The following is a 24938-nucleotide window of genomic DNA, read 5'->3' on the forward strand; positions in this document are numbered from 1 at the left end:
AAGGGAGAGTGTGTTCAGGTCAGTCAGTCTCCAGTGTGAAGCAGCAGGACGGGACACCTCACCTCCAAATCTTCAGAGATTACAGATTTGCCAGTGGACAGGTGATTTGGTCAAAGCAGATGTTGTCAGCGCCCTCTGTTCCGCTCACAGCCAGAGGGCATCTAACACAACAGTCACGGAGATATCTGACATGAGAACTAAAGCAACAGTTTTGTTTTGTTTGTGTTTTTTTTTGTTTGTTTTTTTTTTTTTTACGCGTCTTCTCCCTCAGTGTTTAAAAACGTACACAGTACAGATGGAAAATGTGCTGTTCTTCTTTTCATTTCTTTTTCTCCATTTTTTTTTTTTGTTTGTTTTTTTTTTCCCCATTAGCGTGTTTTAAAACAGCCCAAAACATTTACCGACGCTTGCTACACACACTTCTGGTGTACGCTGTTTTGTTTTGTTTTCGTTTTTCTTTTCTTTTTCTCCCAAACAGAAACCTGTACAGTAAATGTTGATGTACATAACTTTTTTGTCTTAAAAAAAAAAAAGAGCAAAATATCACTGTTTAAGTCTTTTGACCATTCTATTGTAGTTTTATCTAAAAAGGAAAAAAAAAAAAAAAAAAAAAGTTAAAAGAAATTGTAATTTTTTTTGTTTTTCTCTGTTGCTTGTCCCCAAAAGAAATGTGTCTGGAGCCCTGGATATTTTTTTGTAAACACTGTATAGGTTTGGATACAGTTGCAGGGAGGCTTTATTGAGGGTTTGCTTGGATATGACGGAAATCACACAACTCTTTGGACCACCACGACTACCCGACGAGGACTCCAGGTTAGTATTGGACTTGCAGTGTGTAGGTGACCATAGACGCCCAGTGACAACATCAGTGCCGGTAAGAGCAAAAAAAATAATAATATATATATATATATTATCCTCAAGACAACGGGAACCATCGTGCATTTTCTGGAAGTGATGAAATGGGTCTGACGCCTTTCAGTTATTGTTTAGCTCTTGGAAGGGTTAGCACAGAACATATCAAAATGCTACTGCTAATCCTCCTGTACGGTGTCACGCCTGTTGTTCCTCTTGGATTAAAAGAGTTTTCTGCTTACTTTTCCTGGTGTGTTTAAGCTCTGGATGTCAGATAGGTGTGCTTGACACACACGAAAAGTGAGCGCCGGACAGTCTTAAGAAAGTGTTAGAACATCCGTTTTGTGGACGTCCCTGTGATTCACAGATCGTCTGCCGCCTAAAATGAACCCGTAGTCCATCAGGTGGGCTGAACAACAAAAGTCATTTTGTTCGGGAAACAGCTTGACCCCCCCTCTACCACCCCACCACCACCACCATCACCACCCCCACCAGTTCACGACGTGGTCTGTTTGCTAGTGAAGCTTGTTCCTGATGGAGCCAGGTCCTGGTTGTTTTTGTGTCCATGAAAGACTTTGTGGTGCTTAGTGAAAAAATGGTTCGAAGCTTCTTTTTTTTGACGAGTTGTGCTGGTTTGTGTGTGTGTGTGTGTGTGTGTGTGTGTGTGTGTGTGTATATGTATGTATGTGTGTGCGAGCAAGTGTGCGTGCATGCATAGATGGTTGTGTTTGCGTGTTGGAGAGAGACAGAATTCCCTTCGTTTTGGGTGTTTACCCTCTGCGCCTCCTGTGGAGGTTCTTAAAAGGCGTCTCCTGGGGCCACGGTGGGGTGGGGTGGGAGGGGTCAGGAGACAACTTTTTTTTTTTTTTTTTTTGTCCTGCCTTGGGCCCCAACCCTCCCATCTTTCCAGTCTATAGCTGGGTGACTTTGTGTTTGATTTCAGCACAGAAGATATATGTACACAACAAAGTATAAAGTGATGCTTCTTCGGAGCGGGTGGAGAGTAACAGAGAGAGACCGGCTCTTTTTCCAGCATCAGCGTCCCCAACTAAATGTACAGAGAACAGTTTTTTCAAAAGGCATATTCTTCATTATTGGGGGTTTTCTTATCACTTTATTTATATTTGCATATTTGTACCATGTGATCTTTTTTTTAATAGCATTCATAGCAGGTAGGTCTCTTTTTGAATGAAATCTGCACCACTCTGTTTCAGACAACTCATGTTTTGCTGTTCGGAAGCATTTAACAAAAACAAGTCATTTAGATGTTTGTTTCTAAAATGTATTGAAAGGGTATTTTTGTATGTGTTTATCACTTCCTTTAAATGAATCTGTACACCCATTAAACCCCTAAAAACTACGCTGGCGTCTGTGTTCTGTGTTACATATGCTGTGTTTTCACCGTGTTCCATTTGTTGTGCCACATGTAAAGCTCTGCTGGCAGTAATGGGAGTTTTTTTTGTTGTTGTTTTTGTTTTAATGACCTACACGCCTGGTTTGTAGTCCTGGGAAAAGCCTTTTTAATAAGAAAATCACAAGTCAACTTAAGTTAAAATGTGTATTCTATCTGCTAAATGGACTTTGGGGTTAGCTTGTCTTGTCAGATGCAGTTTTAAAGATCAAGAATGACATTTAAATCTCAGTTTTTACACCCACATGGACGAGATGTTCTTGAAGTGCTCAAAAAATGCAATTTAAATCCATGACTGCTGGGCAAACTCCATCTGATTGGTGGATTGGTTTAACTTGATTTCTTTTTTTTTTTAGGATTTTAGGATCACTTTAACATATACAAACAGAAACTTAAAACCCATAATTAGCACATATCATGCAGCACACAAAAAACCCAAAACAGTATAACAATTAATATAATAGCGGCTGATGCCACCGTATATATACAATGAACTATATCATCATTTACTCACTTAACTAACATATCTCTGATGTCTCACATACGGTAATTACAGGACAATCATGCGACACAGCTGAAAACTCCACAGCTACCTAACGCACCTCGTGATTGGTAGATTGTTTTTGTCAGCAACTGTTTCCAAGGTTAAAGTTCATGGTTTCGTTACGACCAGTCTCATCACTATGACACTTTAGTTATCGTCTGCATTTTCCACAATCCTCAAAGACTCTTCTAACCATCTGGTTGGAAAAAAAAAACAAAAAACAAGCATTACGTCCATTAGTTGTGGCTCTATTTCCTACCCAGGTAGACATGACACGTCCCTGCTGCCTTTGTACACGAGAAAAATATTCCTTTTTGGTACGAAAATTATACAATTGGGAAATTTGCTCATTCTCTTTCTTGTAGACATTGCAAATTGCCGCTTTATGGGATGTTACGACTATTTCGCAGGTTGCTGTAAAAAGACTCAATTATCATTTTTATACTATCTACGCGGCTTTTGTGCGGATTTAACAGACAACGATAAACATTAGTGCGTTAGTGAGCTTTAAAGCTGCTGGTGGGCATATTTTTTATGGGTTTTTTTGTGGGGTGGGGGGGAGGCCAGCTGTTTCCCTTGTTTCCTCACTTCATGCTAAGCTAAGCTAACTGGCTGCTGGCTCCAGAGACACATCCAGCGTAAAGACGAGAGCTCTCGGCAAAGGAAGCCTTAGCCCACATCCCTAAAATGTCAAACTACTCCTTTAAACGACATGTTTTTTTTGTTTTTTTTTGTTTTTTCTTTTTAAAGATCGCCTCATATTTACTTTCCTCAAAGGCACAAACTAGTTAGATGATGTACACGAACTGTTGGCTGTCATCAGGTGTGCATGTTGCTGCCTCCGAGCTTCGCAGCGAGTGTGCATGTGGTGACATGCAGCAGGTTTGCAGTGCTGCTGGTAGTTGAATATTGATCCATTGCACAGTTTCATTTGCTTTTATCCGCCGCCGCCCCCCCCCCCTGTATGTTCCCCCACTGGCCAAAGGCTGCACGCTCCTGTGCGAGCTGCCCCTGCAGCACTCTGAAGGCACAGCAGGCAACACAGTGTGTCAAAGGGGAGTGACTGTCTCTCTCTCTCTCTCTCTCTCTCTCTCTGTGAGTCACGCGGCCTCTCATTGGTCAGTTTCACACCAAGGGGGCGGTGACAGGAGGGGGAATCCCCCCCCCCCCACACACACACACACACACACACACACACACACACTCCTGGTCTCCTCTAACAAATATTACTTTCCTTCCCACTGTCACTCATTCAGCTCGGGGTTCTCCAAGAGACAATAACCCGTGAGACGGCTCAGAGAGAGAGAGAGAGAGAGAGAGAGAGAGAGAGTGTGTGTGCATCATGGATGGTGAGTAGCAACACCTTTATTCACTGTGTAACAACAATGGTGACATGTAGACCGAGAGGTTCAAACTGAATGCGATAAATACCAATATAATCACGTACTGACTCCAGTGTAAACTTCTTTTATCCATATGAATATCTTGAGCCTACACCAGCGCGTGTGTTTGACAACACAGTGAGACTTCCTCCTTGTTGCAATGATTAACAGCGTCGCCAGAGTCAGTAATTACAGTGAATGAGCGCACAAAACACCGCAAACAAGCTGGAGTGTGTTCAGTATGGTTTTGTATCTGATTTGCACAGACATCAGCCTGATTTCCTCCTCCATGTCCCATTTTCCTCCTCAGTTCTTAGGCCCTCCATGCTTGGCGACGATCCACACCTAAGTAAGTACATTTTAACGCCTCTCGTGTCAAAATGAGCTGCCTGTCTCCACAAGTTACAAAGTACAAGTGCCAGACAGCCTGTGAATGTATTGCAGTGTCTTTCACTTCCTCATTTTGTTTTATTGGTAAGCATTTTTTTTTTTTTTTTCGGGTGTGAGAATCAGAGGGTGTTGTAATCATTATCTTTATAGTTTGTGATGTATGGGTTTATATATTGTGTTATACACGTCTGTGTGTGTGTGTGTGTGTGTGTCTGGGTTTTGGAGAGTCCTCCGAATAAAATAGCCACAAAATGAGGAAGGCCGTGCCACTTTTTAAATGTGTTAATCATGTCAGAAATGTAACAGGACTTGTTTCATACCAGCCTGCGCAACGTCGGCTGTCAAACAAAAAATACAGAAACACTCCCCGCATCAGTTTTAGTTCCTCTCCAGTTCCAGGTTTTGTTTCGCAAAGGGGTCAAAGTAGTTCTGACAAACTCATTTCATTTTTTTCATTTTTCTTTTGTCCATTTTTCTTTTCGAGAGCAGAATGGCTGAGGTTCGCCTTTTTTAGTGAGCTCTGATTTGACGAGTTGTCGGTTTAAAAGTGGCCCGTACATCCAATGGGGCTAAATTTGATGCCGTTCAGACATCTAGGTGGCACATTCAACGCCGTTTCAACTGGATGTCGGCGGCTATTTCAAATGCGAAGCGTAACTGCACTCTGAGAACCTCGAGTCCAAATCACTGAACTGAACCTGACTGGACCACTGAACCAGACAGACAGACAGACAGACAGACCGTTTTAAAAGCGGCAGTGAACATGAGACGCAGAGCAAAAACAGGAAGATCAGGCGGAGCTGATCGATTACACACAACAAAAAGGGCATTCGTCAGTGCCCGTTTCCTGAGAGTATCAATCCCACTTCATAGAGTTCGTCTCACCCTTGCCGTCCTGTACAATAAGTCATCTTTTCCTGTAAAGCTTCGATAGTTGACTGTGTATATGAGAAGGTTCAGAGTCGGGGGTGGGGGGGTCTCTGAAGCCAGAGTGGTAATAGTTTTTTACTTGCAGCAGTCTTCAGGTGGTAGCTATCAGTTTTAGGCAAAATGTGAAACCATTCTTCCCAGTTTTAACCTAAACATCTAGGCGTCTCTTGACCTGCAAATGCAATGCCTCCTGGGTTATTAAATGTCAGAAACATGGCCATCAACTGGCTATACCTCAGCTCCTAGGTCCTGTAACTTTTGTCATTCAATACAAAAAGATACAAAGAAAAAAAAACAATGCATAAATGACCAACAGTGGTAATCTGAATCTAATCATTTTAAACTTCTTTGTCCTCTGAAAGTTGCTAAAAGTAGGTTTGGTAGTTCTGTCTTTTGCCGTCCCATTTGGGTACCGATTCAACTTGGCTCTGCGCTAACATCACCGCCCTCCCTCCATTTCCCTGTCCCTTCACCCCTCCCTCTCCACATCCCTTCACCGACTGTTTCCGTCCTCTGCGTGCTCTCCAGTGGCCGGGCCGGAGATCCAGATCTTCGAGCAGCCCAAGCAGAGGGGGATGCGCTTCAGGTACAAGTGCGAGGGACGCTCGGCCGGAAGCATCCCCGGCGAGAAGAGCTCCGACAACAACAGGACCTACCCCAGTCTGCAGGTCAGTCGGCAGAACGTGGATCTCCTCAAGCGCACATTGGACTCTACTGGTGTTCTCCAAGAATACACAAAGCCCTTCTCTCTTCTTCCCACCTCTGCATGAGGTGTCTTTTTATACACGTGTGCACGCATATGGGTCAACACATAATACCTACAAATGGCTGTTAAAGTGAACCCCTCGTCCTCCACAGATCCTGAATTACTGCGGCAAAGGGAAAGTGCGCGTTTACTTGGTGACCAAGAACGAGCCGTACCGGCCGCATCCACACGACCTGGTCGGGAAGGACTGTAAAGACGGATTCTACGAGGCCGAGTTTGGCCCAGACCGCCGCGTGATCGCGTGAGTTCTCCTCCGGCCAGCAGCGCTCTGCAGCGGCATTCACTGACTGCACTGCCGCTGTGTCGTCATCAGAGTAATTATCACCCCAGTCTCAGTCTTTATCAGCATGCAGTCATCGACATAAGGAAACACACACCCTCTCTGTCTGACACACACACACACACACACACATCACAACATGATCAATTTGCTCTCTATTAACGGTGGCTCATGTTTCACTTGACGGTTTCGGGAGGTGTACATCGGTGACCTCTCAGATACAGAGGAAGAAACTCATACAGCAAATCACGCGCACACACACACACACACACACACACACAAAGCATATTTGTCAAACCATGTCTGTTTGGCAATATGGGAATTCCCCAAGTGACATCACCCATATTTACTGTGTGTTAGAGAGAGAAAACAGAGTTTGTGTATGTGTGTGTGTGTGTGTGTGTGTGTGTGTGTGTGTGTGTACTTGAGCATGTGTTTGAGGGTGTGAATGAGTCAGTATCTTTTGGTGTGTGTAATTTGCAAATCTCTCGTGGACTTCTGTAGTAACGTTCAGGTTCATTTAAGACGTCCTTCCATGTGAGTATAGATGATCCAAACATCATTCGTTTTGTGGTAATCAGTTCAAGTACAAGCAAAACCAGATGGGTTAGATTTATTGCATCATCACTGTGACCTTCACACACAACGGCATTCTTTTTTTTTTCTTTTTGTTTTTTGAGATCATGCCTCCCTCAGGTGTGGCCCCTGTGCAGTTTGTTTGTTTGTTTGTTTGTTTGTTTCGCCAGCCTGTCGGTTTCTCACGGCCCCGCTTTGTCATTATTCCACACAGCTTCCAGAATCTGGGTATCCAGTGTGTGAGGAGGAGGGAGGTGAAAGATGCGATCGTACAGAGGATTACCAGAGGGATCAACCCGTTCAATGGTGAGTCCCCCTGTTCTGTATGTCTGTTTCTGTTCTCAGCAGCAGTGGTAGTCAACCCACCTGTGGAACATAGTAGCTTTACAACCTGACTGATACGGGATTGTTTAGGGCCAATACTTAGGTGTTTGAGAAGAAGTAAAATCTGATAATCACATATTGGCTTGAAACGCAAACAAAAAATAGTGGCACTTTTGGACCGAGGCGGGCTATATTACAGTTAAAGGCAGTTATTGTCAATACATCCAAATACCAAAACCAACAATGAATGTATCCTACTAACTATTACGTGTGTATCAAAGCCTGATCTGTCTTCTCCCTCTGTGCCACAGAGCCCCATTGTTGTCCAAAAACGATTAAAAACACATCAGTGAGTCACACTGTTGCACTGGCTGACATGTGCCTTCATCACTGTCAACGTGGCTACTGCAGTTTACTTTGAGTCAGTCCCACATGCGTCGTCCTGCAGCCGGAAATACTCACTAGAGCACCAAATGTGTATTAATCCGCCGCTGAAAATAGGGCCCAAACAAATGCACTATTCACTATTCACCCACCTATTTTAGGAAATTACTGAGCCTTCAAAGAAAAATTCGTTATATATTTGTGATCCATTTTTAAAGCTCTACGTCACTAACCGACCAACCGAGCGACCTTTCCATCTGCAAAGCCACGCCGCCCGCTAACGTGGCTAAAAGCCATAGAATAACGCGAGCTTATCCTTAATCCTAAATTCACTTTAAAGCTGTGTAACTTTTAAAAGAAGAATGAACACAGTCCTACTCGTACAAATGAAAGGTTAAATTCAAAAGCAATAAAATGCACTCCAGCTTCGTTCGATACACTCAGGAGTTTTTGCTGTTACAGCCTCTCCTGGTCTGGTATGACCAGCAGCTTATGGTGGCTAATGTTAGCCAATTTTAGGAAGTCAATTTGCTAACGTTACGACTCTTGTTTTATTAATGTAATTAACTTAGCATTAAACTGTAATAAATAACAGCACAAACACAAAGAATGAGGGTCAGATATATTATACTGTATGCGCTGATACCTATATATCTCCAATAAGCCATCAGCTGATAATATCAGTTCACTACTGTATCATTCAGTTGCTGTTGCTGCTGCTGCTGCTGCTGCTGCTTTTCCTGCTGTTGTTACTGTTAAACATGGTCAAAACAATTCAAAAGAACTGCGCTCAAGTGCTGGTTGACCCAGTTCTCAGGCAGGTCGAGAAGATTTTTTTTCCCTAACAGCAGCCCACGGTAAAGCCATTTCCTCAGCGCGCTTTCATTCCGCGGTCCTCCGGCACAGGCAGGCAGACAGACGGCGGTTCTCATGTACAAACAGGCGCTGAGCTACTTCCCCATTCTTGGCCACAGTTGCTCAATTCAGCACAGGAATGCAGGATTCATTAAAAGGGGGAGGGTGGACCGAGGGGGTTCCCCAGCCCTCAGACATGATGATAAAAGTAGGGTATGGTGCTTTACAGGACTGTAAAACCACCGAGGGAAGGGAGGGTTTATGATCAGGGTTGATTCAGACGTACGGCGTATGCTTTTAGTTTTTGTGTTTGATCGCTAAACGTGTGGCAGTTATATATTATCAGTTATTATATGGAACACTATCTAATTTAAAATCGCGCCAGGAAAACGTGCACGTTGGCCAAGTCCAAGTGGCAGTAAGAGGCGACTGTGAGCTCTCTGTCAACCGCACACATTTCACATGTTTGGAATTTGCTCTAATGCTGTGATTTGTGACTTCCTGCAAAAGTGTCCACACCTGACATTTCACTTTCACACGGGACAAATCCTGCGAGGCCCCCCCCCCCCCCCCCCCGAGCTCCGCGCGCAGAGCCTCGGAGACCGATAAGGCAGACATGTGAAACCGTGATGCGGATGGCTTCTAGGAACCCCTAACCCTCGCTGACGTTTTTAAGTCTCCTTCTCTGTCTACTGAGCTTCACCACATCTCTGTTCGCTTATCTGCCTGCTAGTCTCAGAGTTAAACTGCTAATCTAGCTGTTGGGAGTTGAAGACTTTGAAGACTTTGAGTCTCTCTTGCGGTGATATTGCATTGTGTGAATCCTGTGGTCAAGGGATGATGCAGTGGATATTTGCGACAATTTGCTTTTCTTAAATTGGATTGCAGCTTCAGCAGGTCTCTTGAAGTGCAGATGGCCGTGTGAATAATGTGACAGTGATTCATCATTTTAATGCTGTTCCTTCCTGCAGGCCCTTGTCAGTAGTTTGAGCCGTTCAGGGGAGGTGAGAGGGTGGAGTTGAGGTTGGATGCAGACACTTTACAGGAGTTTTTCAGTCTCTTGATGTTTAGCTTGTTCTCCAGTTGACTTTCAATGAGAGCGGCGTTCATTTCCAGCATGACCAACATTACAAGCAATCAGAGCGAGGTGGAGACAAAACAGTCATGTGTTGTGGCAGTGGCAGGTATAGGTAAAGGAGCTGGTAGCCATGGCGACTCTCAGATTAAATGTATTTATTGCTACAGAGTGTGCGACGGGCAGCTGGGCTGGGTGTCTTTTTCACATGGCTCAGACCTTCCCCTCCCTTCAGCTCACTTCTGCTGTGAAACTCAGCTGCTTCCTGTGTCAAGGGGAGATATGCCCCCCCCCCCCCCCCCCCAACACACAACCACCTTACACCCTTATACACTTACACGCATACAAACCCCCTGACCTCACCTCGATTCATGCGCGTGAGACGTTGTTGGGGCTACAGCGGTGTGGTAGAATGGAGAATGGCCGAATGAGATCACAGAGTCAGTGAAGTCAGTGTCTATTAGCAGTAAGCTCGCCTCACCTGTGCTGGTGATGACACAGAACTGAATACCGTGTATGCGTGTGTGTGTGTGTGTGTGTGTGACGCACTAATATGTTTCTGTATTACTGTTGCCTCACATTTCACGGTCATGTTTGTGACAGGGCTTTCGTGTCCACGAAATCCACTCCTCTCAGTCTCACCTAACCTCACCTTTGATATCATTTGTGCCCAAATCGCAGTGAAACATTCTTAAATGTTTTGCGGCCTTAAATGTTTTGTTTTTTTCCCCCCCACAGGCTCACAAAGGGAAATGATTTCAGAACGTCATTTCCAAAGCTGAAAATCTTATTGATCCTTATTTGAGCCCATACAACACATATTTTCATTTTTTTTATATATATATATATATAGTTACATAAAGTAGTTCTTAAAGTCTTTGTCAGAGTCACTGTTTTATTTTACTTAAGTATAACAACTATAATGAGATTCTTCTTCTGTTCGACGTTGCTTTACTGTGGTTTTTTCAGTTTGGCCTAATGACCCTGTCTGTTATTTGTCCATTGCCAAAATACTCACGCAGTGTTTTTTTTTATCCAAACCACCCTCTGTCATGTCTGGGCAGCGACTTGCCCATGTGCTGTAAAGCCGTAACGCAGGTTCCAGAGGAGAACGGTGTGTGGAACTTTGTTAAAATGTGAAAATGCTCCACACAGTCGTTTTTTTTAATATATATATATATATATATATGATGTAACTGTAGTATGTGATTCTGTAGGCATTGCCTCAGCCTCAGTGAGACACGCTAACTGAACAGTGCATGCCATGAAACTTGGTGAAATTGTGAGTCATGCAGTGGAGACGCTGTTTGTGGCGAGGCTTGGCACCTGCCTCCCCTTCTTTCTCACTCTCACATTCTGCCCCCACATTCACACTAACCACTCCACCCCCCCCCCCCCCCCCCCCCCCCGCCCGCCCGCCATCACTATCCCACCACAGCCAATGACCTGGTCCCTCTGCAGCCAGGATGCCTGAGGGCCCAGTTTCTTTCCACCACACACACACGCCACTACTTTTACCTACAACCCACTTCCCCGCACCTGTCCGGCATCAGCCCCCTTCGATAACACACTCCACAAACACTCACGCACACCAACTTAGTATGTTCCGTCAGTGTTCGCTACAACGGTTCCACTTTGGTACACGAGCAGCTTTTCATTCCTCCCTCCTTCAGTTTCTCCACTCTGTGTGTGTGTGTCTCTGCCACCTACAGCTTACGAGTCTGACGACCCAACTGAACCCTGAAGTAGAGCAGAGCAGTTGTCCTCTTGTTTGAAACAGAGAGGGAACTCCTCGTTCAGTAAATACTGCGTACTCCAAAATGCGCTCTGTGATGGCTGTGTCACGATGTATTCTTTTACATACTTAACAGCTATCAGGTGCTTGTCTTTTAGAAGATAGTCCCACATTTTGGGAAACAGTCTTATTCACTTTCTTGCCGAGAGTTAGACTAGAAGATCGTGTTTGTCAGTCAAACACGAAGCTGTCTGTACACTTCAGTTTTTGGACGGATTAAAGTAATGAGGTATAAAGTCTTAATCTGTCTTTTTTTTTTTTTTTTACCTTTGCACGGAGCCAGGCTAGCTGTTAACCCCCTTTTCCAGTCTTTATGCTAAGCTAAGCTAACCACGTTGTCTGGATGTGACTTCCTATTTTTGCGAGTTGTTATTCATTAATGAGGCACGTGAAAATCAGTGAAGTAACAGAAATATTGATCAGTTCGTGTGCAGGCATGAATCTGATATCTGATGTCAGAGTTTCCGAACGGAGCTTGAAGCTTCATGTGGAGGGGGGACACGTGTGCTGCACCATTTTCTCGCTAAAAATGCTGAAACGTGGATCGGTGGACTCCACAGCTGTGGGACTACAGCCGGACGCGAGTCTTCAGATCAGTCTGATTTGACCCCTGACTAAGCACAATCCAAACAGACTTGTAGCTCCGCCGATGACCTGCGACTTCACTTGGACTTGAGCCCTGATGAGGAGGACGGCTGGTGCCAGCTGCGCATGCAGGGACAGAGCAGGAGAAATACCTAGCGAGCTGCTGGCGCATTCAGTCAGGATGAGGGGTTTCCCTACATCTCATGTGTTCTGCCGTTACACTGTCGGTGTTTACATTTTGAAATGACAGAGAAACACTTTACGGAGGACTGAAAAAAAAAAAAATCAAAAGGGCAAGATTTGATTTGACACTCGCTGTTAGTCCCACCACTTTCACACACGTCAGAGGCCATCGTGGTCACTCGTGCAGGGGAGCCTCATCTCTTGCCTCTGTGCTGTGCAGACACGCCCAGGCATACGCACACTTCTTTCCACTCTGAGGTGACGTCGCAGAGCGTCACCGTGGCGACAAATTGTAGGCGGGGATGGCCACTGCATGAGTGCGAAAGATAGAAATTGAGAGACGGAGGAAGAGAGAGTAGGCAGATGTGAAAGCCTGGTGTGTGTGTGTGAGTGTGTGTGTGTGTGCGTTGGCGTCTCTCAGTAAAAGCTCTCCCTGCAAGGTGTGTGTTTGTGTGTTGCCTCTGAGGGCGGTATGTGTGACGCTCGCATGTATGTGTGTGTGTGTGTGTGTGTGAGTGTGTGCAGATGAGAGTGTAGGCCGAGGACGCTTGAAAAAGCCTGTTTGTGACGTGTTTATGTTGATCCAAAGTTGAGGTTTTGGGGACAGCCCACAGGTTTGACAAACGTGAGAACACTATAGACTATCTCTCTGTCTATGCTTTGATGGTTTGGCACGTTGATGTCACTATTTTTTTGGGTTTGTTATATCATTCTGTGACTGTACTCATTATGAGGCAATTGCAGCAGGCTTATATTGTTGTTATGGAAAGGGGATGAAGTGTATGTGTAAAGGGTCACCCAAATTACAAAAAGAGGTATGTTTCCACTTACTTTCGGTGGGTAGCTTGATGCTGTGTCATTTTGAGATGGCCACCTTTGAAACTTCCGCAGTCGTGTCATCTGCAGCGGAGGTGTCATCAGTCAGTTGACACGTCCGTGTGGCGGTCAAAACGACATTTGAAAAAAAATCTACAACAAAGCGTATTTTCTTAAACAATGCCCTGGTTACACAGGATTGTCACGGGGACTATTTTGTCAGTAGAAAGTAGTTCCGGTGATTGTGCCAGGTAACCAGAACACTGTTTCTGGAAAAACACTAGAGCTAAAGGCTGGATTTTCCAGTGCTTTGAGCACCACAAACGAAATCCCATGAAGCTCCATTTAACTGCTGGGGCCGCAGAAATCCCAGAGAAGGACACATTTACCCCACTACATTTATTTCACAGCTATAGTTCCAGTTAATGTACAAATCTTTCATAGAAAAACATATGAGTTTATAAAATATGATGCATTGTCATAGTCTGAACTACCCAACAGTATGTGAAATAATGATAACAATAATCCAGTGATATAGTATATAATAGTCTAAAAATGTTTGCAAGCACATGAAACCAAAACTATCTGAGCCCACAAGGGGAAAGGCAATAAAATCCTTCTTTATGGTTATCTGGGTGAACTGGAACTTTTAATGACAGGACGTCTACTCTGTGGAGTATCAGAGCGTAAACTGGGTGATGTTAGTGATCCTTCCTTCACTCATGTTGCTGGTTGTTGTCTCACCCGGCTGTGATAATGACATCAATGTATATGTGTGTGTGTGTGTGTGTGTGTGTGTGTGTGTGTGTGTGTGTGTGTGTGTGTGTGTGACCTCAGTGCCCCGCGAACAGCTGCTGCAGACAGAGGAGTACGACTTGAACGTGGTTCGCCTGTGCATCCAGGTCTTCCTGCAGGACGAGAACGGCCACTACACCCGGCCGCTCAACCCCATCGTCACCAACCCCATCTACGACAACAGTGAGTGGCTGACAAACTGCGTCCATGCTGGCGTCATGTTAGGCAATTACAAGTGACGGGAACATAATGAAATCGCCGTCATTATACTGACGGGTTCACGGGCTACCAGAGGTTAGGTGTGTCCACGTTAGGGTTCAACTGATAGTGGACTTCAAGGGCTGAGAGTGATAATAACAGCTGCACGGCATTCCATAGCCGTATCTTCCTGCTAACTGAAATAAAGTGTGCTTGCACATACAGTTCATGCAGCGTGTACCTGGAGCTGCAGTCGGCAAGTATTTGTTGCGAGACAAAGGATGTGTGTCCAGCAGATAATCTGTGTCGCGCTCAGCAAACTAGTTCAGTGTTCCTCACACGTATTGAGAAAGAGGAAGTTCTTTATATACACTTACCCTCAAACAACACAGTTACCATGGAGCACTTCCTCTTCTGACAGCAGGCATGTGACATGTGACTCAACGAGGCCGGCGAGGCTTCAACTGTAAACTGAATGCGGTCTTCTTCTCAACCCGAGGCCAATATTGAACACAGTCACTCCGAGCCACTGAAGCTGGATCAAGTGGAGGTCGACTCCGACGTTGTCATTGTCGGACTAATAAATGTCGTCGTGCTTGCAGTGTGCAGTCTGACTTGTCGGATTTGTCGCATCTGCCGGGTTGCATGATTACAACTTGCATTTCCGCATCACCAGGGGCCCCGAACACGGCCGAGCTGAGGATCTGCCGGGTCAACAGGAACAGCGGCAGCGTCAAGGGAGGGGATGAGATCTTCTTACTGTGTGACAAAGTACAGAAAGGTACACACTATCAGTGTTCAGCAGGCCTTTGCAATCGGTTGATGTTGTTATTTTACACATTTTACAGTACACTGTATGCTTTTTTTCATGTCGCTTGCATCTGTTTTCTCTCCATTCATCGCCATTCAATCAATCTATCCGTTTTGCTTCTCATAGCCATAGTGCCCATCTCTTGGCATGTCCATTCATTCCATTCCTCTCACCCCATCGTTCCCCCTTCCCCCAGATGACATTGAGGTGCGTTTCTTCTCCTCCGACGGCTGGGAGGCCAAAGGCTCCTTCTCCCAGGCCGATGTTCATCGCCAAGTGGCCATCGTCTTCAAGACTCCGTCCTACTATAACACCTCCATAGCAGAGTCGCTCACTGTGCAAATGCAGTTGCGGCGACCTTCTGATCAGGAAGTCAGCGAGCCGATGGATTTCAGATATCTGCCCGACGACAAAGGTGAGCGGTGATCCCCTTCCTTTCTGTCATTGGTGAGCTATCACCATTTCTCTGTGTCAGGTGGTAGTGTCCAGGAACTGGGGCCCAGTTCTCAGTTAGATTCAGGTGACATATGTGAACATTTTGCGTTTGCTATAGATCCGTACGGCTACAATGAGAAGAAGCGCAGAAGAGAGAACTTGATGAGGATATCAGGATTGTCAGGTAACATTTATATACAGTATGAGCATGTCCTTTGTATGTCGGTGTATATGTATGTATTGTAACAAAGGTTTCTGGCCTTTCCTTAGGTGGTCCTTTTGCTGGTTTGGCTATGAACAGGCCCAAGGCGGTGCCACAGAGTACCATGAGTCACATGCGAAAAGGTAACTGGTTTAACTTGGAGTCCCTCAAATAGCAATGATGAGAAGTTAAGCCAAATACAACATTTTCATCCAGATCAGGATAACACTGCCCTGTTGTCACACTAAAAGTCACTATGTGTTTTCTAGACCTCAGCAACATGTACCTGAGGCAACAGCCCACACCTACGATGCAGCAACAGCCTGCTGTATTCAACCAGCCCTTCCAACCAGGCCATCAGAATGTAATGATGACATCTCAGGCTCCTAATGTCATTAGCCATTCATGGGCAAATCCCAACCCAGCACTCTCTATGAATACAGTCACCATAAACCCGTCTGGTGCCATGAGCAATCTGACACGTCCTAATAGCAGCAGGCAGCAGCAGCCAAACCGATCTGGTTACTGCCACAGAGTGGAGCACAACAGCTTTGAGAATAACACCCTCCCTCAGCTCTCCATTAGGGACTTGCAGTGCTTGGATACAGCCCCCCAGGCCCCTGGAATGAGCCAGTCAGAGTCCCAGCCGCTCTTCCACCTGCAGCACCAAAGAGGGGAGCTCATCTCTGAGACCCAGGCCCAGAACCTGGGCAACCAGAACCAGGGTCTCCAGACTGCGTGGACCAATTTCAATACCCTCAATCCAGTCCAGAACACCTTTAATGGTTCAGTACCTGAGGGTGGAGGGGGGTCACAGGGGCAGGGCTCTTTCCCCTTCCTAGAGGTAATCGAAGGGGAAGATTTTCTGAAGGGTCTGGTGGGAGGAGGGTCTCAGACTGGCTTCCAGCTGAAGCAGGAGCCCCAGATCACCATGGGAGAGACCCATGCTTCTCTCATGCAATCCCCAAGGGAAAGCCAAGGAAATACGTACACCAACTTGCTTCCTCGTCCCATGAGCAACGGCACCAACATAGATCCAATGAGGCAGGACGGTAGTGGCAACACCCAGCCTCTAAAAAATCTGCAAAATCCTTATTCAAACAACGGCATGCCCTCCGAAGGCCACTTTTCAACCTTGGCTGAGTGGATCAAAGGAACTCGGCAAAGCGACTAAAAGGAGTGACATTTTTGTTATCAAGTAATAAACAGAAGCAGACATTGGTTTTGTTTAGCGTTGCGAAGCCAGAAATTTTGCTTCGCCTATTCTGGCCCGGTAAGGCTCAGTGGGCATTTGTTTGGGTTATTACATCCGTAGGCATAAGAGCAAAATTACTGGCAGCCAATTGGATTCGTAAGCAGACAATGGCATTGTTTATAGGTGGTACAATTGATTCAAAGACATCACCAAGAATGCTTCCTTCACCCGATTGGCCAAACTTGGCGCTTGGTGAGCTGTCATTGGCCTTTGCTTCTCTTTAATCTGTAAATGCATCTCTCTTCTGATTGTGATCAATCAAATTTGATTTACTGGTAAATTTGAGACAAGAAATAGACCATGCAGTTTCAGAACTTTTCCACATATTTGAACATTCAAAGCCCCAGTTTACAAATGGTTTACGGTGCGATTCTGTACAGGTTCCACCCCAACCTGTAACCTCTAAACTGTTGGGGTGTTTCAAGAGGTGCCAAGTGGCGACGTCCTTCTAATCACTCCCCCTTATTCACCGATTGTTTCGGCTTCCAGTCGCTGGTGTTACGGACCCCCGTGGGTATTCTCCAGACTAGTCAATAAAACTGAGCTCTTGTGAGTTCACCTGGCGTCTGCATGTTGATGCGTTCCAAGCCAAAGTTAGATTTCCCAAGAAGTGAATGTACTACTTTCTTTCTTTGTCAGTTGAAGTTGGATTCACTGTCAACATACTGTATAGCAATCAATGTTTTGTTGGAAATGGGGAGGGGGGGTTAACAGATGTTGGGGATTTTGAAAGTATAGCAGATAAAAATGGCTTATCATCGGTTTACTTTTTATTTCTCTGTAAAGGATTCTTTTGTATTGTACTGTCTTATTGATTGAGTATTGAGTATTTGCTGTTAAGTGCACTCTGTACATACATGTTAGCCATAGTTGAGAGTGAAAGCAATACCCATGCTGAAACGCTCAAGAACTGGCAAGGTACTGAAATTTCCATTGAGGAAGTGGGAGGAAGCACATTGAGTTGAGTGTTGTCTTTCCTTTGTAATGACTATGTCATACCAGTGATCACATGTGTTATTCAGAGTTCTCAGAGCATTCTACCGGATGTTTTATAGATGCCGATGTCAATTTGTTGTTTCATTGTTGTTTCATTCGTTCAGCTGAGGCTCGAGGACATTGTGACACATGGCTGATGACGAACAAACACCGGCGATTGTGTGGGTTTCAATCTGTGACCCGGCAGCAGCCTGCAGAACTCTGCCACCTCTAGCCTAGCTCATCTGCGCGTGTTGCTCTATTTACTTGTAGGCCCTCCAGATGTTTTTCGGTTTTTAAGTGAAATATTTTGATGACTACTTTGTAAGATTTGCTATTTTTGGATTTTTCTACAGTATGAGTTCTTAATAAACGGAGTCTGTCTTATTCCACATCTTTGTCATTTAATTATCACCTTTGTATTATATCTCTTACATGATTATACATGATTTTCACACGCAAGCATATGTAACAGTTGCAAATGATAAAGCATGACTAAGTGCCCTGATACATGATCATAATGGATAAGGAGGTGGCCAAGTGCATTCCTTTCTATATTGGGACACCCCAGGGTGTGTTATCACACTTATAACGTGGTCAGTTAAAGGAACAGTTTGTGAAATACACCTATTTTCTTTCCGGCCAAGAGATCATCAATACCATTCTCATGTCTTTATTGTAAATATGTAGCAAGAGCAGCATCCAATTAGCTTAGCTTCAAGACTGGAAACGGGGGAAATAGCTAGCCTGGCTCTGGTCCTGGAAGTTACTGCTTTCGGGCCAAGAAATAGTCCAGCATATAACCCCGGCAAAACCACAATGTGTCGTTTTTACACGCATCAAACAAGTTAGGTGTAATGTGTTGGAACTGGAGTAATGGTTTAGAAGAGTGGATAAACTGAAACAATCAGAAACAAGTATTTAGACTTTTCAACTCGGTTACAATCTACAATAGTGCACCAAAATCGCCAGATTTTCTCCGAAAGTGACCTAAATGACACCATCAGTCACCACTCTCTCATTTACAGGAAGCTATCACGCACTGGGCTTCGATTAAGCCATGGCCAGCGCCAGTTTTGATCTCAAATGAAGACCAAGCCCATTTTAGGGGATGGACAGATGCATTGGGTGTGACGAACAGTTTTCTCTGGTGGAGATAGTAAGGTGTGATAGCCTGACAGTGAGCGTGTCTTCCTGACTCAGACTGAAGCATGTCTCGACAACAAAGGGACGACTAGACCAAGCCGCATGACTTTGCACTTTCGGTTTGAGCCACGCCGAGCCTGTCCTCAAATAACAATTCCATCACTTCTTCCACAACTGTCTTTTACATTTTCTACTGTTGCCTTCAGGATCACACATTTTGTGCCGAAATGATTTACAGCGTCACGCAGAATAAAGCAACCAGATTTGACGTCGGTAAAACAAGATCAGATCTGTTAAAACTCCAAAAAAAAGAGAAGAAAAAAAGAGTCAGACGAGAGGATTGGCGAGCATGGCTCATGCCACGGAGCTAACAAAATCTCCGACTTGTACACCTCAACAAACAGAGAAAGGCTTCTTAATATGCAGCACTTAACTACTTAGAGCAAATGAAATGTGCGGCCAAGCATCTGCCCTGTTGAATTGCCACCGAGCAAGAAACTGATTGTCTGCAAGCTCCGGCGGTTGAAGATATTCAGGAGATGTTTCTCACATTCTTGCCACCAGATGATTGAAACCTCGAGGTAACCATCAGTTTCATATGTGTCAGAATTGCACGTCATTTTGGGCCAAATTATGTGCACGCTCAAAAATTCATTTCGATGGCCAGTGTTGTACGAAAACAACAGGAGATGTTGTTAAATCAGGTAGATTTAGTTACCTGTGGACAGAGCCAGGCTAGCCGTTTAACCTCGTTTCCAGTCTTTTTTGGCAGAGCTAAGCTAACTGGCCGTATATTTACCGTACATGAGGCTTGAGAGGGGTATCGAGCTTCTTATCTAACTCTCGGCAAGAAAGTGGAGAAGCGCATCCCCCCCCCCCCCCCCACAAAAAAAAAAAACTACTGCTTTACACAATTTGTTTAGCATAACCACATTTTCTCAGTAAATCGTAATCGCGGTCTGGTCGAGGCGTTCACAGCAACATGGAACAATACTCAAAATGATCAGGCTTCTGTACAGAATATGGTCAAATTTAGAAGTCAGCAGTTGCACAATAGAGGAAATGCAGTGACTATAATTACAGTCACCACTGTTGAGTAATGCCAGTTGAGCAAGTGTCTGGCCCAAACTAACTTTTCAAACATGTTGCTATTAACAAGCCTCTGTTCAACTCAGATTTAAGTTCAAAAAAATGTTTTTATACAAATTGTGGTTCATGTTTTTTGTAAATTTTACCCTCTTGTCACCGAGATGAGCATTTCTCCATATGATCTTTTGCAGATATTGCCGCTCTCTACAGATGCCCCTTTTAGGCCCTCTTGATGTCACTTCATAAATCTATCACGTCGCCTTTTTAATTTCGCTGCAAATCTCCTCATGTCTGCGACCAAAAGCAGATGACAATCTGTCTCGGGCCTTACGTCAGATGCAATCTAGGATGGGAAAGCAACTCTGTCATCTCCTGTTGTTTTCGTACAACACCGGCCATCGAAATGAATTTTTGAGCGTGCACGGAATGACGTGCAATTCTGACACATATGAAACTGATGGTTACCTCGAGGTTTCAATCATCTGGTGGCAAGAATGTGAGAAATATCTCCTGAATATCTTCAACCGCCGGAGCTTGCAGATAATCAGTTTTTTTGCTCGGTGGCACTTCAACAGGGCAGATGCTTGGCCGCACATTTCATTTGCTCTAAGTAGTTAAGTGCTGCATATTAAGAAGCCTTTCTCTCTTTAGCAAAAAAAGTGAAGCTATTATTCATTATGATGAAGCGGCTCTGTGAGGCCGTATTGGGCTAAATAACAATGTCAGTGACCATGCCCACAATGACAATACCAACGTGCTAATGTTTAGCATGTGTAATATTTACCATGGCCACCATCTTAGCTTAGCATGTTAGCATGCGAACATTTGCCAGGGCTAAACACACAGTACATGTTGAGGCTGATGGGAATGTCTTTAGTTTTGCAGGTATTTTGAAAATCAAGGTATTGGACAATAACAGAATTTGACCTGATGTAGTGGTAGAAGAAACGTCAGTGTCGTTAGGATTCATTCTCTGGAGGCCGTCCATGACGTTTCATCTGGTAGTCATTGAGATATTTCAGTCGGGACCAAAGTATGTGACCGACTGACCGGCATTGGCCACGCTGCTGCTGCTGCTGCTGCGGCTACTAAAAAACGACAAAATGCCCTTGATGTCAAAAGATTGGAAAACCAACGCTTACAGCCTGTTCTTTTTCTTCAGCTTTGACTCACATAGACAATACTGTAAATGTGAGAAGCATGATTGAAGAAACAGCGCGGCCTATTTTTTTTTTTTAATGACACGTGACGAATCAAGATGTTGATTCTAATCTTTTTTCTTGAAAAATTCTGCATTCGATATCGCCAAGGTACTTTACAAGCAGGGTGTCCTGAAGCGTCATTACCGAGGAATCCAGGATGTGCTACATTGGAGATGTTTGTTTTCGCTTGTATTAGGAGACTGAGGTGACATGTTTCGTGCAGCTTCCTTCCTGTCTTGTTGTCAAGAACCACAGTGAACCCTGAATTTAACCTCAGCGCACAGGATACTGTCGACAACCCACTTGCGGGCTTTTGGTTTTGGTTCGCCAGTCCATACTCAGTTCCAGGCAACATTTTTATTACCAAAACCTAAGTGGCTGAAGCCCCAACTGATGGTTATAAACATTTCTTAGTAATATCAAAACACAATAGCCTGGAGACGTTTACAGCTGCATTAATTTGTTTAGGCGGAACTCCACAGCAAGCAAAAAAAATCCCACGATTGATATATTATGATCACATGTATGGTTTACTTGTTAGCAAACTTTTTTTTATCGCATCCAGGGGACGCGGAGCAACTTTGGCATTCATTTGAAGACGTCGTTTTTGGCCACCTGGCAAACGTCGGTCCCTTTTTCACTCTCCTTTCAGCTCTGTTTTGGTCTGATGCTAGCCGCTAGCTGCTAAATGCTCCACGATGCTCACCAGCGAGTTGCTAACTCTGTCTGCTGTTTTCCGGTGGGCAGGTAGCACCCAGTGGGTTTCTCACAGCTTCGTCGCTGTGGTTCGCAGAACAGCGAAGTTGCAGAAAAACAAAACAACGAGCTGAAAGACGCCAAAGCGCTCTGTAGAGCTGATTGAAACTGCCAGAGTCAGGTGGTGAATCTCTGTGGGTTTGTCACTACGAGCGACACCTTTCACATTATACAAATCCATTTAACATAGCATTCATATGAAAATGTTGATTAGAGGAGCTTTAATTTTTTTTTGGGGGGGGGGGGTGGTGGTGGAAAGAAACACAGATTCATTTAACAAGAACAAAATCTGCAAAAGATCAAACTGGCTCCTAAAACTGAAAACAATGGGTGGGATTTTAGAAAGCACCAGTAAGCACAGCTGGTAAATCACATGTTTACCTGCTCTTTCATTAGAGTTTAATCTGTGGATGAAATCATGGCACGGCACATGATGTTACATAAAGTGTTTGTTCCTGTAACATGGAGTTACTACATTGACCCTTTGACAGAACATTGATGTTATGACATCTGAACTGGGCTGGTGAAATTTCTGGCATGACGCTGGCGTTCACTTTTTGACCTCACTGCGAGAGGGAAAACTACCCAAAGACCGAAACTGACTCGACTTTTCTTTCTCCGGGAGCACCGGTCCAAAGGCTCAAGCTCAAAACATACTGCTGTGCGGTTACTACACCTTCATTAAATGACCATTCAGAATTAGCATGCTTAACCCAGCGCTCACCTGCCCAGAGGTCATAAATACACATGTGAAAAGAGGTCAAGCGTAATGAAACGACACGTTGCAACATCAAATCCGGTTTATTGGTAAATAATAAGAGGACCGAATGTCCTCGCGCGGACAAACGATGAAGTAATTCTTCTCTTCCACAGTCAAGAGTATTTCACTTCTGCAAAGAGCTGCATTCGTGTTAGCACTCGGGGGGGGGGAAAGAGAAAGTTGTCACACTACAGACGCTGCAGGAGTGCGTGTGGGTGCACATGCATGTAACGCTATGTTGCTTTGCCTCTCTGTGCACACACGGTGAGAGTTTGTCCTTGGCGCTTGGTGCAGCGTGTCTCTTTCAGAGTATTTCCTAACCATGTCCTGGAAAAGGCAAGCTAAACCTGTTTGGCCACCTATTTCCAGTAATGCCCCTCCTCTGCTGCTCTGTCTCCTCCCCCTTCCCTAAACCCCCCCCCCCCCCCCCCCCCCCCCCCCGCCCCTCCTTCCCTTCCTTTGCAGCTCGCAAGCCCTCTGTCACTGCAAATGGCTTGCTGACAACACCGGCATCCGGTCACACTCCACCTTGAATGAACGCACCATTATCTCAGCAGATTTATGGCGGGGGGTTCCGACAGAGCAGTGCGCTCGCAGCGGCGTCTGCGTGCAGCGCTGATGATAGATTTGAATGGCGTTTATCCACCTCCACTAATGCGCTTTAGCGAATAACATTACTGGTGATTTATCTGAGGTTACCACATGCACAGTTACATAGATTTTTTTTAATTTTTTTATATCTATTATTCTACATAGAACCCTAAATATGAATGTAAAATGTGATTTTTTTTTGTCTTATTGTATTTCTTGCTCAAATAACCTCACCTGAGTTTGGTTTGACCTCCATAAGTATTCTTTTATCTTTTAAACTTGGCGAAGGAAGAGAATAGGCTCTGCCTCCATCGCATGTCAGTCTGCGAACACTTAATTCAGCTTTTTTAGGAACGAAACAGGCTCATTTTGTGAATCATTTTCATAGCTGCCGGCCTTCTTCTGAATTGACTCACGGAGTGATGCCCCAGAACGATGTCAAAACCACACATAGTCACCTTTTCCACCTGTGAGATCACCGAGCCGAGATCTCTCCGTGAAATATGGAGAGCAGTTATTACTTCCATTCTCTGAGACGCAAATTTCCCTGCTCCTGCAATTTGCAAACTTCCTGCAGCACATTTTAATTACAGGTGTTGCGCCTCATGCGTAGCTGGAGAGGCTCCACATGCAAGACCTAACTCATGTTTGAGAGCCGAGGGGGGGGGGGAATCCCACGCAGCGTTGACTGAGAGTGTTTGACCAGAACAGTGGATACCTGTGTGATCCAGGGGGTTCGGCGTAGGTTTATGTCACATGGCTGCAATTGTTTGCAGAGATCTTTTTGACTTCTTTTGTTATTTCATAATATATGTATAATGTTCGGGGGGGGCAAAACACGGTGACAGCTCGCCAGAGTGGAATCGCAGCTAGCCTCGGCTAAAGCTAATCCACTGACAGTTTCCTCGACACGTCTCCCGGAATTGAAAAATCCTTCCTGAACCTCCAGTTTCACAGTAATTTGGTTTATTATACGACGTTATACAACTTGGACTGAGTTCTGTGTGTTTCGCGCAGACAGTTCCACTTTTATATAAGCCTCCACCTTCCCGTGCAGCGCAGGGAGGACACGTGCACACACGCACACACACACGCACACACACACACACACACACACACACACACACACACAGAGAGCAATGGGGAAGCAGTTTTTGTGAAAAGTACACACATCCCTTTCAGGCCAATCCAGCGGGCTGCCCGGCAAAAAACACACCGGATAGCCAGTCAGGAACACCGGAGTTTCAGAGTGACATGGTGAGCTTGTGAGCAGTGGGGCTAAATCCGTACTCAGGAACAGAAACAGATTTGCTTTATTTTAGGTGTGTCAATCAGTCTTTTGTAATCGACCACCACCGATTGTGGTGGTACAATGCAGGAATACACGGGGTAAGTTTGTGGCCTCCCCCAGCAAATGTTTCTTTTTCATTTTGCTGAGTCACTTTCTTGCCGGCACCACTTCGACTGAGGTGTGACAAGGTATACGGTGTTTATTATGCTCAGCGTGTTTTTCAGCCTTTGCACGGGGCCAGGCCAGCTGTTCGCCCCTGTTTTCGTGGCTCCGTATCTAAGACC

At 44.9% G+C, this 24938-nt stretch overlaps 1 protein-coding gene across 1 annotated transcript; it reads left to right on the top strand.

Annotated features, from left to right (window-relative positions):
• The first annotated feature begins 4076 nt into the window (after positions 1-4076).
• On the top strand, positions 4077-18211 carry rel (v-rel avian reticuloendotheliosis viral oncogene homolog). The gene is made up of 11 exons (XM_070915742.1): positions 4077-4156; positions 4500-4538; positions 6038-6177; positions 6368-6516; positions 7346-7437; positions 13986-14126; positions 14818-14922; positions 15149-15367; positions 15506-15571; positions 15658-15732; positions 15859-18211. Exons 1-11 carry the CDS (start codon positions 4150-4152, stop codon positions 16761-16763), a joined length of 1938 nt encoding a protein of 645 aa, XP_070771843.1. The 5' UTR covers positions 4077-4149; the 3' UTR covers positions 16764-18211.
• Positions 18212-24938: the final 6727 nt, after the last annotated feature.

This window comes from Enoplosus armatus, chromosome 12 (assembly GCF_043641665.1).
Source record: "Enoplosus armatus isolate fEnoArm2 chromosome 12, fEnoArm2.hap1, whole genome shotgun sequence".
NCBI classification, from domain to species: Eukaryota; Metazoa; Chordata; class Actinopteri; order Centrarchiformes; family Enoplosidae; genus Enoplosus; species Enoplosus armatus.

What these genes read in the sequence shown, in the direction of transcription:
- rel (XM_070915742.1), top strand. An exon ending in CAACCCCATCTACGACAACA is followed by an intron (nt 14,127 to 14,817) that starts GTGAGTGGCTGA and finishes CCGCATCACCAG; the next exon opens with GGGCCCCGAACACGGCCGAG. An exon ending in ATATCTGCCCGACGACAAAG is followed by an intron (nt 15,368 to 15,505) that starts GTGAGCGGTGAT and finishes CGTTTGCTATAG; the next exon opens with ATCCGTACGGCTACAATGAG.